Source organism: Carcharodon carcharias, chromosome 13 (genome assembly GCF_017639515.1).
Source record: "Carcharodon carcharias isolate sCarCar2 chromosome 13, sCarCar2.pri, whole genome shotgun sequence".
In the NCBI taxonomy this organism is placed as follows: Eukaryota; Metazoa; Chordata; class Chondrichthyes; order Lamniformes; family Lamnidae; genus Carcharodon; species Carcharodon carcharias.
In genome coordinates this window covers 20,643,240-20,657,387 of record NC_054479.1, presented here as the reverse complement: position 1 = coordinate 20,657,387, position 14,148 = coordinate 20,643,240, and the positions used below count along the sequence as shown (strand labels likewise).

General features: G+C 38.7%; 1 protein-coding gene across 3 annotated transcripts in view; it reads left to right on the top strand.

The window, feature by feature from the left end:
• Positions 1–14,148, top strand: part of LOC121285485 (probable E3 ubiquitin-protein ligase HECTD4) — a 301,376-nt gene that overhangs the window by 66,762 nt on the left and 220,466 nt on the right. For all 3 annotated transcript variants that reach the window (XM_041201967.1, XM_041201965.1, XM_041201968.1), the window contains exon 6: positions 3,148–3,286. In XM_041201967.1, the coding sequence (XP_041057901.1) occupies positions 3,148–3,286 (139 nt within the window). The remainder of the gene's footprint in view (positions 1–3,147; positions 3,287–14,148) is intronic.

Here is a 14,148-nt window from a genome sequence, read left to right as displayed (position 1 = left end):
CTGGTTTAATTTCTCAGCCTCTGCTAAATTAGCTGATATAGCACAGTAAGCACACTAAACTGTAAAGTGAAAAAGTAAGCTAGTGTATGCATTCCTGGTCACTATCCACTGATGCTTGCTGGAAAATATGTATGTGTAGATATATAGCAGATTTGGGCTTGCCTACCATGTTCTCTGCAGTTGAATAGCAATCAGTGGCTAGGGTCAGGCATGAAAAATGCCCAGCATAACAAATTGCCTTTAGGTGGAGAGAGGTTAGAAAATAAAATAGAAAGTAGTTTTTTGAGAAAGCTCTTGTGTGTTTTGAGTAACTGGTTTAATTGAATTTGGTGAAAACATTTTTAATTAAGATCTCTAAAGGTGCAAATACAAATAATTTAGTAACTCATTGAATGGCTAAAGGAGTGATCTGCTTGTTGGTGTTGTGCAAGACCACACTCCTCTGAGCAAAGGTTGAGAGGGTATTACTGTGGAGATAATGTGTTGATCTTTCATTCTAGCACTCCATATGACATAGTTATGTTGCTACTCAAAAGTGCTGTGATATTGAAACATTAAGAAAAACAATTTTGAGTATCCCCCTTTCTTAGTACTGTAGTACACACCATTTACACCCCCACCCCCACCTGTCAAGTGGGTGGCCAGGCAACTACCTCTTCATGCTGACTTGCAAACAAGTGTACCGTAGCAGTCAGATCTGATCTCCAGGGGTTACACCATGGTTATTCAATTTCTGGCATGAGTTTCATTACGCTTATGCTGTATGAAGCATGTGTGATATCACACTTAACGAAAGCATGAAAAATGGAGCAAAAGTGTCCCTTTATGTTTTTGCATAGTGTATATAAAAGTTTCTATACATTTAAAAAAAAAATCCTTAAGCAGGTGAGACTAATTTTAGTTTTAATCCCCAATGGCAATTATCAACTGAATCATTTATTGCATGGTTAGATGTCAGTTAACTTCTTGATGAAGTTAATTTTGTTCCTGGATGTTTTTTTTTCTTGCTGAACAGAAACAATAGCTTGCCTTAATGTAGATGCTTCACAGAAGTGAAAGAAAAATAGGCACAAAGCCAAAGAAGGAGAGATTAGAGGAGATGGCCAAAAAATCTTGGTCAAGGAGATGGGTTTTAAGGATGATTCCTGTAGGTGGGTGCAGAGGTAGAGGATTGTAGAGAGAGAATTAAGGAAAATGGGCGAGTGGAACTAGGTGCAGAATCTAATATGGTGGATAGTTTTAGATGTTGTGAAGATTGAGCGTGTAGGATGAGACACAGGCCAAGAGAGTAGTCTGGAAATAGCAAAAACATGGTTGGGGATTTCAGCAACAGGCTTCAGAGGCAGACAACTTTATGAAGGTGCAAGAAATTGTTTTTGTAATGAAGATGATATAGGATCAGAAACTCAGTTCAGAAGTAAATAGTTCTCTTAAGTACAGTTCTATAAACATGGGTTGTCCTGTGGTACTTCACCGATGTGGCAGCTGGTATGACAGGCATGGTATTGATTGTTAGGGGCATCACTGCTGTGTGGTCTTATCTATATTTCCAGCATAGGTTGTTAACTGGTAGTTAAATGCAGTAGTATCACTAGGCACAGTATGGTTCCCAAACTAGAGGCACTAAGGCTAGTAGCACTTATACTGTCGACCTAACTGAAATCAGCTAATTTAACACAGGCTGCTGAATGAACTTGGGGCCCTCCCTCCTGATCCTTGTATTTTACAAACTTAGTCCAGTAAATTTTTTTTCATGTGTATCCATGCTGAGCAAAGATCACTAATGAAGTAGAGCATTTCTACTCCAATTGCAAAAGTCCAATATTTCAAACACCTAAACAAACTGTCTTGATTCTTGTATAAAAGTTGTGTATTTTTTTTAATGATTTGCACAACAAATTAAAATGCTTCCCCTTCCCCTTTTTCAGTTGTCCCTGAGATTCATTTTACTCCAGTGAGACTGGCAGGCAAATTACTTGTATGCCTCTCCCCTCTATTGTCAGAGTCTGCAATAATGCCCAGTGATGAGCTTCAATTTATTTTTCTCTTTTTTTGGAGAGAAACAAAATTGCAAATTTCCGGATTACTACTTTTAAAAAAAGAGCAGAGTGTAGCTGTGAGACTTTGTAAATTGGTTGGTAGCAGGCATTTCGGAGGGGTGTGTGTGTGTGTAAATTATTTCATCATGGGCTTGCTGCCCATACTACCTCTTAACAAGAAGGAAGTGCTTTCTACTTGCCAACCTTGCTTGAGGCTTGTGAAATTATACCTGTACATTAGGACATCTTGATGAATATTAGTCCATTAGAAAGACTCACCAGACAATTTCCTTGATGAAACAGTGTACAAGGATGTAGGGGGAAGAAAAGATAATGCCGGCAGTAACCAGGCTTTCAAAATTGCTGTAAGCAGTTTCATTATACTAAATTCATGACTGTAAAAGATGAGTTATATTGTACAAAGAAACTCAAATCATGCTGTCTGTTCTGATGAATTAGGTCCTCTAGCAACATGAGTCTTCAGATGTGTCATTATTCCCAGTATTCCCAATTATGAGTTGGTATCCTTGTTTCCTTTTTGTGAGCCTTGAATCTCCTGTTTGAAGTAGCTTCTTAATACAATTAATGCATTTAATAAAATACAAGTTAAATCAACCATTGTGATTACCCCAAAAATCCAGCTGATTGGGAGCAAGTAGGGAATTGCGAGTAGAGTAACTTAATAATCTGAACATATAAACCATGACTGACAAGTAAAAAGATTCTCTGGTTCACCCAACTTGACAGTTTTAATAGTAAGTTTGATTAGTATGGTAGTCTGTCTTTGCTAATCTGAAGTATTGGAATTAAAGTATGTTCAATGACGTGCAATTGAAGATGGTCACTTTCTGTTGATTTGATGATAAATGCTCTTAAGTAATTTGAAGATTAGGTAATAGCTAAGTGTTGCTTCTTGGCTCGCCAAAATTGAACTTGAGCTCAATGAATTCTACTTGTGGTAACATAGCAGGTGTTGTTAAAGTTGATTATCTATTAACCCAATTATTTGATGGGGGTTGGGTGAGATGGAACAAGAATGATTTTTTTGTTTGAGCTCATCTGGAGAATTCTGGTAATGTCATTCCTAATCAGACCTTTTTCTTCCTAGCGGTTTTGTCTATTGTCGCAATGATGAACTGGAAGCTGGCTGGATTGCTTTTGGCAGTAGTGCTCTCCTTCACCGCCCCGCCTCTTTTGACAGCAAACCTCATTACCTCTTTCAAGTGATCGATCAGTATACCCTACAGGTAATTTCATATCTCTCAACTTTTGCTGTTGAATGAATATTGTTAACACTCTTGCATCTGCTGATTTTTCAAATGCCACCTTGCTTTTTCCTAGAAGTGCAGCCCTGTATTATTGCCCTCAACCTCAAATTTAGCCATCCTGAAAGTCTCTAAAATATCAAGGCTGCAGTTTGCAATGATGTAAAATTGAACTATTTTTGCAGTGTTACTGCAATATGAATTCATAAAACTAAAGTAATAGTTGCTTAAGTGAAAGAATATCAGATATAATTAAATACAGATTACGCATTGAAGAATTATCCTTTCTTGTGTTCATAAATTATATTTTTCCATTATTCAGTTTATATATAAAAAAGGTAAATTGGGCATGACTGATGGTGAGAGTTACTTACTTTTCTCATTGGTGAAAAAAGACTGATTTCTGGACCTAGGTTGCCTTTTGATTAATATGGTAGCAACCTTTTGCAATTTCTTATGCCAATTAACTTTCTGTGTTAACTTAATGGAAGCACTGTCAACATGATGCATCAGAAACTGGGACTTGGTGGGCTGAATAACTGAAGCTTGCATATTGGATATAACCCTTGGCCTGTCCATACTTTGGACACTTCAGCTTTAAGACAGCACTGATAGTTCAAACTGCCAGATGTTGGATTGCAGTTTGTTTTAAAAAGTTGACCATATATTCATCATAACCTCAAGGCAATAAAGGAAGGGCATAATGTATTACCTTGCTGGAGGTACCCACATCCCAAGCACAAATATATAGAATGCTTTTGTGGAAGATTACAAAGCAACATTATTTGTTTGATTTGTGTGTTGATCACATTTTAATTCAATTCATATGTTCTGATCACATTTTTAATTAACTTTATTTGTGCAAATGATTAATTCAATATGCTGTTTTTCATCGGAGTTTTCTAACCTGTTTGGTATCTGTAGCTTTGGTTATGAGAAACACTCTGGGGAAGCAGCTCAAATGCTTACTTAGTATGATTCTCTGCTACCTCGAGTGTCAAATAAGGCAGTAATGCAAAAGATTGCAAAAGTTGACTGGATTATTACCTGAGCCATGAGCAAATTGGCATAGGGTAAATTAAGTTAGAGTTGCATGCGTGTCTCAAAGATTGCTGTGGGAGAAATGGGGCACCAGTACCTGGGAAAATGGAAGCTGTATTATTAAGAATGGGCTTTACCTAAACTGATCTGGGGGACAGTAGAGAGGGCTTTAAACTTGATCCCTCACCCCCCACTACTTAGCTTACTAGTGGGGTCAAGGGATCAAGTCAGGGAAGACGTGGTAACTTAAAGGGAGAGGACAAGGTAAGAAAGCAAGGTAGCTATAAGGGTAATGATAATCAGCATGGTAAGAAGGGACAGTGTACAAATTTAAGAGTGTACCAGCAGATAAGGCCAGAGGGTGAAAAAGTAGTTTAAAAATAAAAGGACTGAAGGTTCTGTATCTGAATGCGTATAGAATTTGTAACAAAACAGATGAATTGTCAGTTCATAAAAAAAAAATATGTATGATCTGATGGCCATTACAGGGACGGTAGCTGCAATGTAACCAAGGCTGGGACCTGAACATTCAAGGGTACTTTAGGTATAGAAAAGTTAAAGAAGCTACGAAAAGGTGGGGTAGCTCTGTTAATTAAGGATAACATAAGACAGTAGTGAGAGGTCACCTTGGTTCTAAAGATCAAGATGTAGAATCATTTTGGGTAGAGATAAGAAATAGCAATGGTAAGTCACTTTTGGGAGGAGTTTATAGGTCCCCTAACAGTAATTAGACTTAGACGAGGTATATAAGAAAAAATAATGGGGGCTTTTGAGAAAGGTACGGCAATAATCATGGGTGATTTTAATCTGCATATAGATTTAAACAGATTGACAAAGGTAATTTGGAGGATGAGTTCGTCAGGTGTTTTAGAGACAGTTTCTTTGAGCAGCACATTTTAGAGGCAACCAGAGAGCAAGCTATTCTCGACCTGATAATTTACAATGACACCGGATTAATAAATGACCTTGTAGTAAAGGGGCCCCCAGTTAGCAGTGATCATAACATGGTTGAATTTTGCATTCAGTTTGCAAGATAGAAAAATGGGTCTAATACTAGTGTTTTAAATGTAAAGGGTATAAGGGCAAAGCTGGTTAAAGTGAACTGGGAAATTAACTTAAGGTGTAGGCCAGTGGAGATGCAGTAGAAGACATTTAAGGAGCTATTTCATAACACAACAGAAGGAAAGACTTTGGAAAATGGATACATCATTTGTGGCTAACTAAGGAAGTTAAAGATAGTATCAAATTGAAAGAAAATGCACACAATTATATGAAGATTAGTGGCAGGTCAGAAGATTGTACAGAATATAAAAACCAGCAAAGAATGATTTATTTTTTAGAACGGAGAAATTAGAGTATGAGAGAAAGCTAGCTAGAAACAATAAAAACAAGAAAGAGTTTCTGCAGGTATTTAAAAAGAAAAATAGAAACTACAATGAGCGGTGGTCCTCTAGGGTGAGAGCCTAGGGAATTAATCATGGGAAATAAGGAAATGGATGCATTGAATGGATATTTGGCTTCTCTCTTCACTGTAGAAGGCACAAATAAAATCCCAGAACTAATTGTAAATCAAGAGGTGAAAGGGAGGGAAGAACTGAAAACATTTATAACCACCAGGGAAAGGGTACTGAGGAAATTATTAGAACTTAAGGCTGACAAGTCCCCAGGTTCTGATAGACTTCACCCTAGAGTCTTAAAAGAAGTGGCTGCTGAGATAGATGCATTGGTTTTAATTTTCCAAAATTTCTTAGATTCTGGAAAGGTCTCATCAGATTGGAAAATAGTGAATGTAACTGCTCTATTCAAGAAAGAAGGGACCCAGCTAATTAGCCTAACATCTGCGGTAGGGAACATATAGGGAAAATTATTAAGGAGGTAAGAGCAGGACATTTAGAAAATCATAATTCAATCAGCAGAATCAACATCGTTTTGTGAAAGGGAAATCATGCTTGACTAATTTATTAGAGTTCTCTGTGGAAATAACAAGCAATATCGATAATGGGGAACCTGTAGATGTGCTGAACTTGGATTTCCAAAATGTATTTGATAAGGTGCCACCTCAAAGGTCACTACACAAAATAAGAGCTCATGGTGTAGGGGGTAACATATTAGCATGGTTGAGGATTGGTTAGCTCACAGGAAACCGAGAATTGGGATAAATGGGTAATTTTTGGGATAGCAAGATGTAACCAGTGAAGTGTCAGAGGGATCACTGCTGGGGCCTCAACTGTATAAAACCTGTATCAGTGACTTGGATGAAGGAGCCGAATGTTTGGTTGCTAAATTTGCTGATGATACAAGGATACTTAGAGAAACTCATGAAGAGGACATAAGGAGTCTGCAAAGGAATAGAGGTAGGTTAAGTGAATGGGCCAAAATTTGGCAGAAGGAGTATAATGTAAGAAAATGTGATCTTGTCCACTTTGGCAGGAAGAATAGAAAAGCAGCATATTATTTAAATGGAGAGAGAGATTGCAGAACTCTGTGGTACAGAGAGATCTGGGTGTTCTGGTCCATGAATCGCAATAAGTTAGTATCAAGCTACAGCAAGTGATTAGAGAGGTAAATGGGATGTTATCATTTCTTGCAAGGGGAATGGAATATTAAAGTTTTGCTACTGTGGTAAAGGGCTTTGTTGAGACCACATCTAGAGTACTGTGTACGGTTCATTATTTAAGAGGATATAATTGCATTCGAAGTAGTTCAGAGATGGTTTACTCAGTGATTCCTAGGATGAAGGGACTGTCTTGAGGAAAGGCTTGGACAGTTTGGCCCTGTATCTATTGGAGTTTAGAAGAATGAGAGGTGATCTTATTAAAACATATAAGACCCTGAGGAGACTTGATACGTGGATGCTCAGAGAACATTTCCCCTTTTAGGAGAGACTAGAATTAGGGGATATAACTTAAAAATAAGGGGTCTCCCATTTAGGATGGAGATGAGAATTTTTTTGTGAGGGTTGTTAGTCTGTGGAATTCTCTTCCTCAGCGATCGTTGAAGGCAAGGTCATTGAATAAATACTAAGGCTTAGATAGATTCTTGACTGATGAAGGATTCGAAGGATATAGTGGATAGCCAGGAAAGTGGAACCCACAATCAGATCAGCTATGATCTTATCAAATGGTGGATCAGGCTTGAGGGACCGAATGGCCTACTGCTCCTAATTCATGTGTTCGAATGTCTTTCAGCTCATGAAATCTGCTTTGTCCAGAAACCATGTATGATCATTATAAGGAATTCTCTCCCAAACCACCTGTCAATCCTTAATGAAAGATTCCTTCTCTGCTTTCCTTATTTTCTTAGAAAAAAGTGTCGCTATTATCTTCTCATAAACTTCAATTATTTTCTGAGCAGATATTGATCCAGCTCCCATTGAAAGGTGTCAAATGATGCCTGAATCACACAGCTTCTCTAGGAGTCTGCACCATATGACCTCCATTCTGTGGAAGGGGGAAAAGATCGTTTTTTTCCCTAATCTCTGACCTTGCCTTAAGGTCTGTGAATTCGTACTTGTCCTGTAGTCATTTTCTCATTGTCCAAGCAGCTTCCTTACTTCAACTGAATCTAGCCTTTAATTATTTTAAAGACCTGCATCATGTTTCCATTTAATCCCTCTTTCTAGTGAAAATAAGTTTTAAATTGCTTAACTTAGTTCCTTAAAGACTGGCATTACCTCCAATCTTTTTCTTTTGCATGTGTATACTTTTTAAGGTACATTGACTAAAACTGCATGCAGTACTCTGGAATTGGCTTCGCTGCTGACCCATAGATTGATATGACTTGTATTGACTTGTAATCTAGTGCATTGAGGATGGAACCCCGCATCCTTTTTGTCTTATTGTTAGTTACACTGAACAGATGCTTTCAGGATATGACCAGTGATTACATACAAATTCTTGTTCTGTTCAAGGATCTGTTGATGTCATAAATATTTATTGTTATGACTTCTGAAATTTATATTGTCACTTAAATCCAACTGCCATGTCTGAACAATCCAAATAATCCACTGTAGTCTCTCTGAAGATTATCTTTCTCTCATAATTTTCTCAGTTTTTCTAAACTCAACAAATTTGAAATAGTAGAAGGCACCCTGTTTCATATTATTCCTGACTATCGCAAATAGTAGGGATCCCAGAAAGAGTAATTTCTATTTCTTCTATTACCTCTGTCTTGCGTTGCTGAGCCAATTCTAATCCATCTGGAAAATTTATCATCTGTTCTGAGCCTCACCTTCTTTTGCAGCCCTTGTTATATGAAAAACTTTTATCAAACATCTTTTGATGACCCATGGTAACTGTATTTCAATTTATCTTCAACCAATAACTTGGTTATCTCTTCAAAGATTCCAGTAGCTTTGTGCACAACTTATTACTTAAACCACACTGACTGTCCCCTTGTGCTCTTTAGATATTCATTTATAAAATTCTATAGAATGTCTTCAGTTTTTCTAGTGTGGCTGTAAAGCAATTTTTTAATTCATTTACAGGATGGGCGTTGCTGGCTAGGCCAGCATTTATTAAGGCCCATCCCTAATTACCCTTGAGATGGTGATGGTGAGCTGCCTTCTTGAACAGCTGCAATCCCTGTGGCGTAGGTACACCCACAGTGTTGTTTGGCAGTGAGTTCTAGGATTTTGACTCAGCGACAGTGAAGGAATGACAATATGTTTTCAAGTCAGGATAGTGAGTGGAGGGGAACTTCCAAGCAGTGGTGTTCCCATGTATCTGCTGCCCTTGTCCTTCTAGATGGTCGTGGGTTTGGAAGGTGCTGCCAATGGAGCCTTGGCAAGTTTCTGCAGTGTACCTTGTAGATGGTACACACTGCTGCCACTGTTCATCAGTGGTAGAGGGAGTAAATGTTTCAGGCAGGCAGCTTTGTGCTGGAAGGTGTTAAGCTTCTTGAATGTTGTTGGAGCTGCACTCATCCATCCTGAAGAACGGTCTCCTCTACATTGAAGAGACCAAATGCAGACTGGGTGACCGCTATGCGCAACGCCTTCGGTCTGTCTGCAAGCATGACCCAGTCCTCCCTGTCGCTTGCCATTTCAACACACCACCTTGTTCTCATGCCCACATGTCCGTCCTTGGCCTGCTGCAATGTTCCAGTGAAGCTCAACGCAAACTGGAGGAACAGCACCTCATCTTCCGATTAGGCAATTTGCAGTCTTCCGCACTTAACATTGAGTTCAACAACTTCAGATCATGAACTCTCACCTCCATTCCCACCCCCTTTCTGATCCCCCTTTTTCCAATAATTTATTTTAAAATTTTTTTATATATTTTCTTTTCCCACCTATTTCTATTATTTTTAAATGTATTTCCATTCATTGATTTATCTCCCCCTTTTAGCCCATTTCGATCCCTTCCCCCTACCCCACCCCCACTAGGGCAATCTGTCACTTGCTCGTCCTGCTTTCTACCCTTAATGTCACTATTAGCACATTCCATAGCTAATATCACCACCGTCAACACCTGTTTGTCCTTTTGTATATGACATCTTTGGCAATCTCTTTGCCTCCACCTATCACTGGCCCTCTATCCAGCCCCACCTGTCTCTCCCCCCCCCAACCAGCTTATATCTCATCTCATTTCTATTTTTCCTTAGTTCTGATGAAGAGTCATACAAACTGGAAACGTTAACTGTATTCCTCTCCGCAGATGCTGCCAGACCTCCTGAGTTTTGCCAGCTATTTTTGTTTTTGTTTCAGATTTCCAGCATCCGCAGTATTTTGCTTTTATCTGAAGAACAGTGATATTGGACTTGAAACGTTAATTCTGTTTCCCTCTCTACAGATTCTGCCAGACCTGAGTTTTTCCAACATTTTCTGTTTATTTCAGATTTCCAGCACCTGCAGTATTTTATCTTTATTAAAACTATTAACTTGCAGAGTTAAGACCAGTTTCCTTTTTTGAATAGTTACCTTTGAGTTATCAGACAGTGCTCCAGCATTTAATAAATTCTGAAAAATAGCAATCACTTTCTTCTACAATTCCTTAGAGTTGGGAATATGCCCACTGTACCCCAGGAGCCTGATGGATATTTAATCCTGCCTTTTTTTTTAACTACTGTCTATTATCGATGCAGTCCTCATCTGTGAAAACCAGTGTGAAGTTTCCATTTAGTATAGCTATATCCTGATCCTCGCTAATAACTGTCTAGCATGCAGACATTGTATGTCATATGTTCAGTGTTTTATTTTAAAAATTGAAGCCTTTGTGTTGATTTTTGATGTTGATTAACAAGATCTAAAAGCAGAAACCGTAGAGGTTTACAGGACAGAAAAAAACCAAAAACTTCATTATAAACTGTGGCATAACAATTGCTACATACAGATGTTTGTTTTGTACCAGAAAACCCTCTTTATAATTAAAAATGCAAGTTTTAAAATATATTTCTACTTACAGGTCTATTTTGTTTAAACCGTTTAGGTGGTGTTGGGCACTCCAATGCCCCTAGAAAAACCAGTGCCTGTCAAGTGTCCCATGAGGTGCACCATGAAAATAACTGGTTCTAAGAAACTAAAAATATGTGTATCAAATTAGAATATTATTCCCAGTAATAAAACAATGCGCACCTTGTGGTATCCACTGGTCTTGAAAGGCTTGAAGCCCATAGATATTACGTGATTCCCTTCCAGAGTAACCCAAGTACATATTTGGTGTTAGAAGAGAGGTAGGTAGCTGAAGCATTTCCTCCCGTTAATCTTGTACATCGTGGACCTCCGGACAGGACCAGCAATTTCAGATGACGTAGTCTCCTGCGCTTTGTAAGAAGTGTGGGGCAGTGCAACTGACATTAGGCAGAGCACCCACAATGATATTGTGCATATTTGTGCAAAATGCCATGAGTGCTTGTAAAGCAGCTTAGGAATTTTTTGAAGCTATTGTCATGGATCACTCAATATAGGACTTTCCATTGGAGACATTCACTGATTTTATAGAAAGTCCAGAAGGTAGCTGGGTAGAGGATGAACGTGAGGAAATTGTTTTGTAACATTTAAGTGCTAAGTCTGGAATAAAGAGCTAATATCAATGAAAGTCACCACGATGGTGTCATGTTGTCATTAAAAACTTTAATCGAATGCCCCATTGACTCACGTTTTGACAAAAAATAAGAAAACGATAATGACCAATCGGTTGTGACTTGGCCATTGAATTAGGACTCGACAAAGACCCAGCCAGCCCAGTTGACTCTACAAAATCATCATTGCTAACATCTGGTTGCAAAGCTAAAGGAATACTGTACAAATGGTCATTTGGTAGTATAGAATTTCAGTATTTCTGAAAAAATAAACTTTTTGTCAAAGGTTTTCATCTTGCACTCATCGGGACAATTCACAAGGAAATAACAGTGTAAGGGGAAGCAACATATGCTGTATGAGAAGAGACTGCTAGTTGGTTGGTAAGTGGACTCTGGTAGAGGCATTGCCATGGAAAATGCACCAGTTGATGGTGACAGACTGTTAATTGCCCGGCAGTTACCCTGGAAGGACAAGGTATCTCAAAAATGTGAGCAACAGGCAAAGCTAATTGTTTCATGCTGCTACTATGCAGTAGCAACACGAGTGGTATTTATCACAAACAGGATGCTGCCGTCAAGCTAAAAAGATGTTCTGCCTATCACACAAATGAGTAACGTAGTGTATGAATTTCCATGCATTTCCAAATGTGATGCTAGGTATGTTGGCCATAGGCCCCAGAGACTGGTGGATCGTATGAAACGGCATGTCCATTTTGCTGTTCCCAACTGGCAATGTTTAAATTTCAATACCCAACAAAGCCTGTGCTTGCAAAACTCAAAACAGCGTCAGACATTAGATGTGATTCCATAATTGGACAATGTTTGCTAAATAATCCTCAATGTGCTAAGAAATACGCTGACAACCAATTTACGATAGGTTAAATTGGGCTCTCAGCATTGGACATTTATGTGTACTGGAAGCTACATATATTAATACATAGACCGTGTACTTTGCAGACTGAACATGTACACACATTGCACCCGTTTGAGCTAAACAAAATAAGTGGCAGTCATTCGCTGGCTCATTCCACAGGGCAATGTCTTGAACAATCAGAGTCAAGCTGCCTGGTTTAAATTTCAAACAATGCTTGGCAGTTAACTGTTAGTCATCATCAACTGATGCATTTCCATGGCAATGCCGCTAACAATTGGAGTCCACTTTCCAACCTATCAGCACTCTCCCTTCAGTGTAAATATGTTGTTTCCCTTTTCGTTGGTATTTTCCTGTGAATTGTCCTGATGAGTGGCATTTTCTTGTGAATTGTCCTGAGTGCAAGATGAAAACTTCAAAGTTTCTCTTTTTCACCAGTACTCAAAAACTCTGCATTTCTAGCACATCCTCAATGTCTCGAGTGCTTTGCAATCAATGAAGCACTTTTTGAAATTTGGTCACTGTTACATTGCAGGAAACATGGCATTCATTTTGGGCACAGCAACTTCCCAGAAACAGAACTGATCTTTGACATTCACCTGAAAAAGTATCCGAAAGACTGAGGGATCTAACAGTACTGCACTTAAATCTCAGGAATGGGACTTGAACCCCCAACATCCTGACTCGGGTGGTAGTTCTACCACTTAAGCCATGAGTGACATCAGTTGGGAGAGCTGCCTCAAAGATGAATCAAGCAATAGCCTAACATTGTCATACCATCACCATCCTTGGGTTATGTCCTGTTCCACTGGTAGGACTTGTCCATCAGAGATTGGGGCACAGTAGTATACATTTGAGTGGGGGTGGCCCTGTGATGCCGAACCTTATGATTCACCTAGCTTCAGGCCAATCATAGGCAAGGAAGCCTTGTGCTGATTACCACTCGGCCCCCACAAGTTAGTATTCCTCCATCTTGAGCACCACTTGGCTGAAACTGAGTATAGCAAGGGCACAGGATATACTTTGGGTGGGGGATTTCAATGCCCACCATTAAGCATGGCTATGTAGAAAGATCACCAAAAGTGCTATCTGAGTGTTGAGGGACATAGCTGCTAGACTGGGTTTGCAGCAGATGATAATATCAACACAAGGGAATAACCTATTTGCCAATCTACCGGTTGCAGATGCAGTGAACCACACTGAGTGAATAATTGTATCAGTCCTCCATTTCGGTTGTTCCTGATCTGCCCATTGAGGCTGAGACATTGAAGCCCCACACTGATTCACATGTCAATGTCTTCCTTTTTTGTAGAAACATAGAATATCATAAATAAAACATAAAACATCTTATGTTCAGAAATTTCATAATTGATCTTTTACAACTCTGCATACTGTTCTGTAAATGGTTAAAATTTGATTGTGAAGTAGAACAAAATTGAAACTTGTTTATCTATCACTTCCTTATCTGCACAGAAGTGCCATTCAAAAAAACCTCATTCGCTCATGTGTTCCTTAGATAATAACAACAAGCTTATTACAAAATTAAATTTCAAACTGTCCACAGTGGTGTTTCTTTCCAAGGCTCTGGTCTCCCATATGAATTATTTAACTTGTGTTTCTCATCACTTAACATAGCACTATTATTTTTCCTTGTCAGTTTTCTCTCTAGTCTGTTCCCCCTGAAGCTGTTCAGTTTTTTTGGGGTATAGTTCATTTGTCAGTAGACCACTAGCTTATAGTGGGCAAGCTTGTGCAAGTGTTTTTTGTGCGTTGTGTGATGACGGATAATGCTATATAACAAGAATGTTGTTGCTGATTCACGAGGTTGACCTGACAAGGAGAAATGACAAACTGATGTATAACTACTGGGAATTAAAATTATTTTTACTATTTGATCTGGATGGTGCTTTTT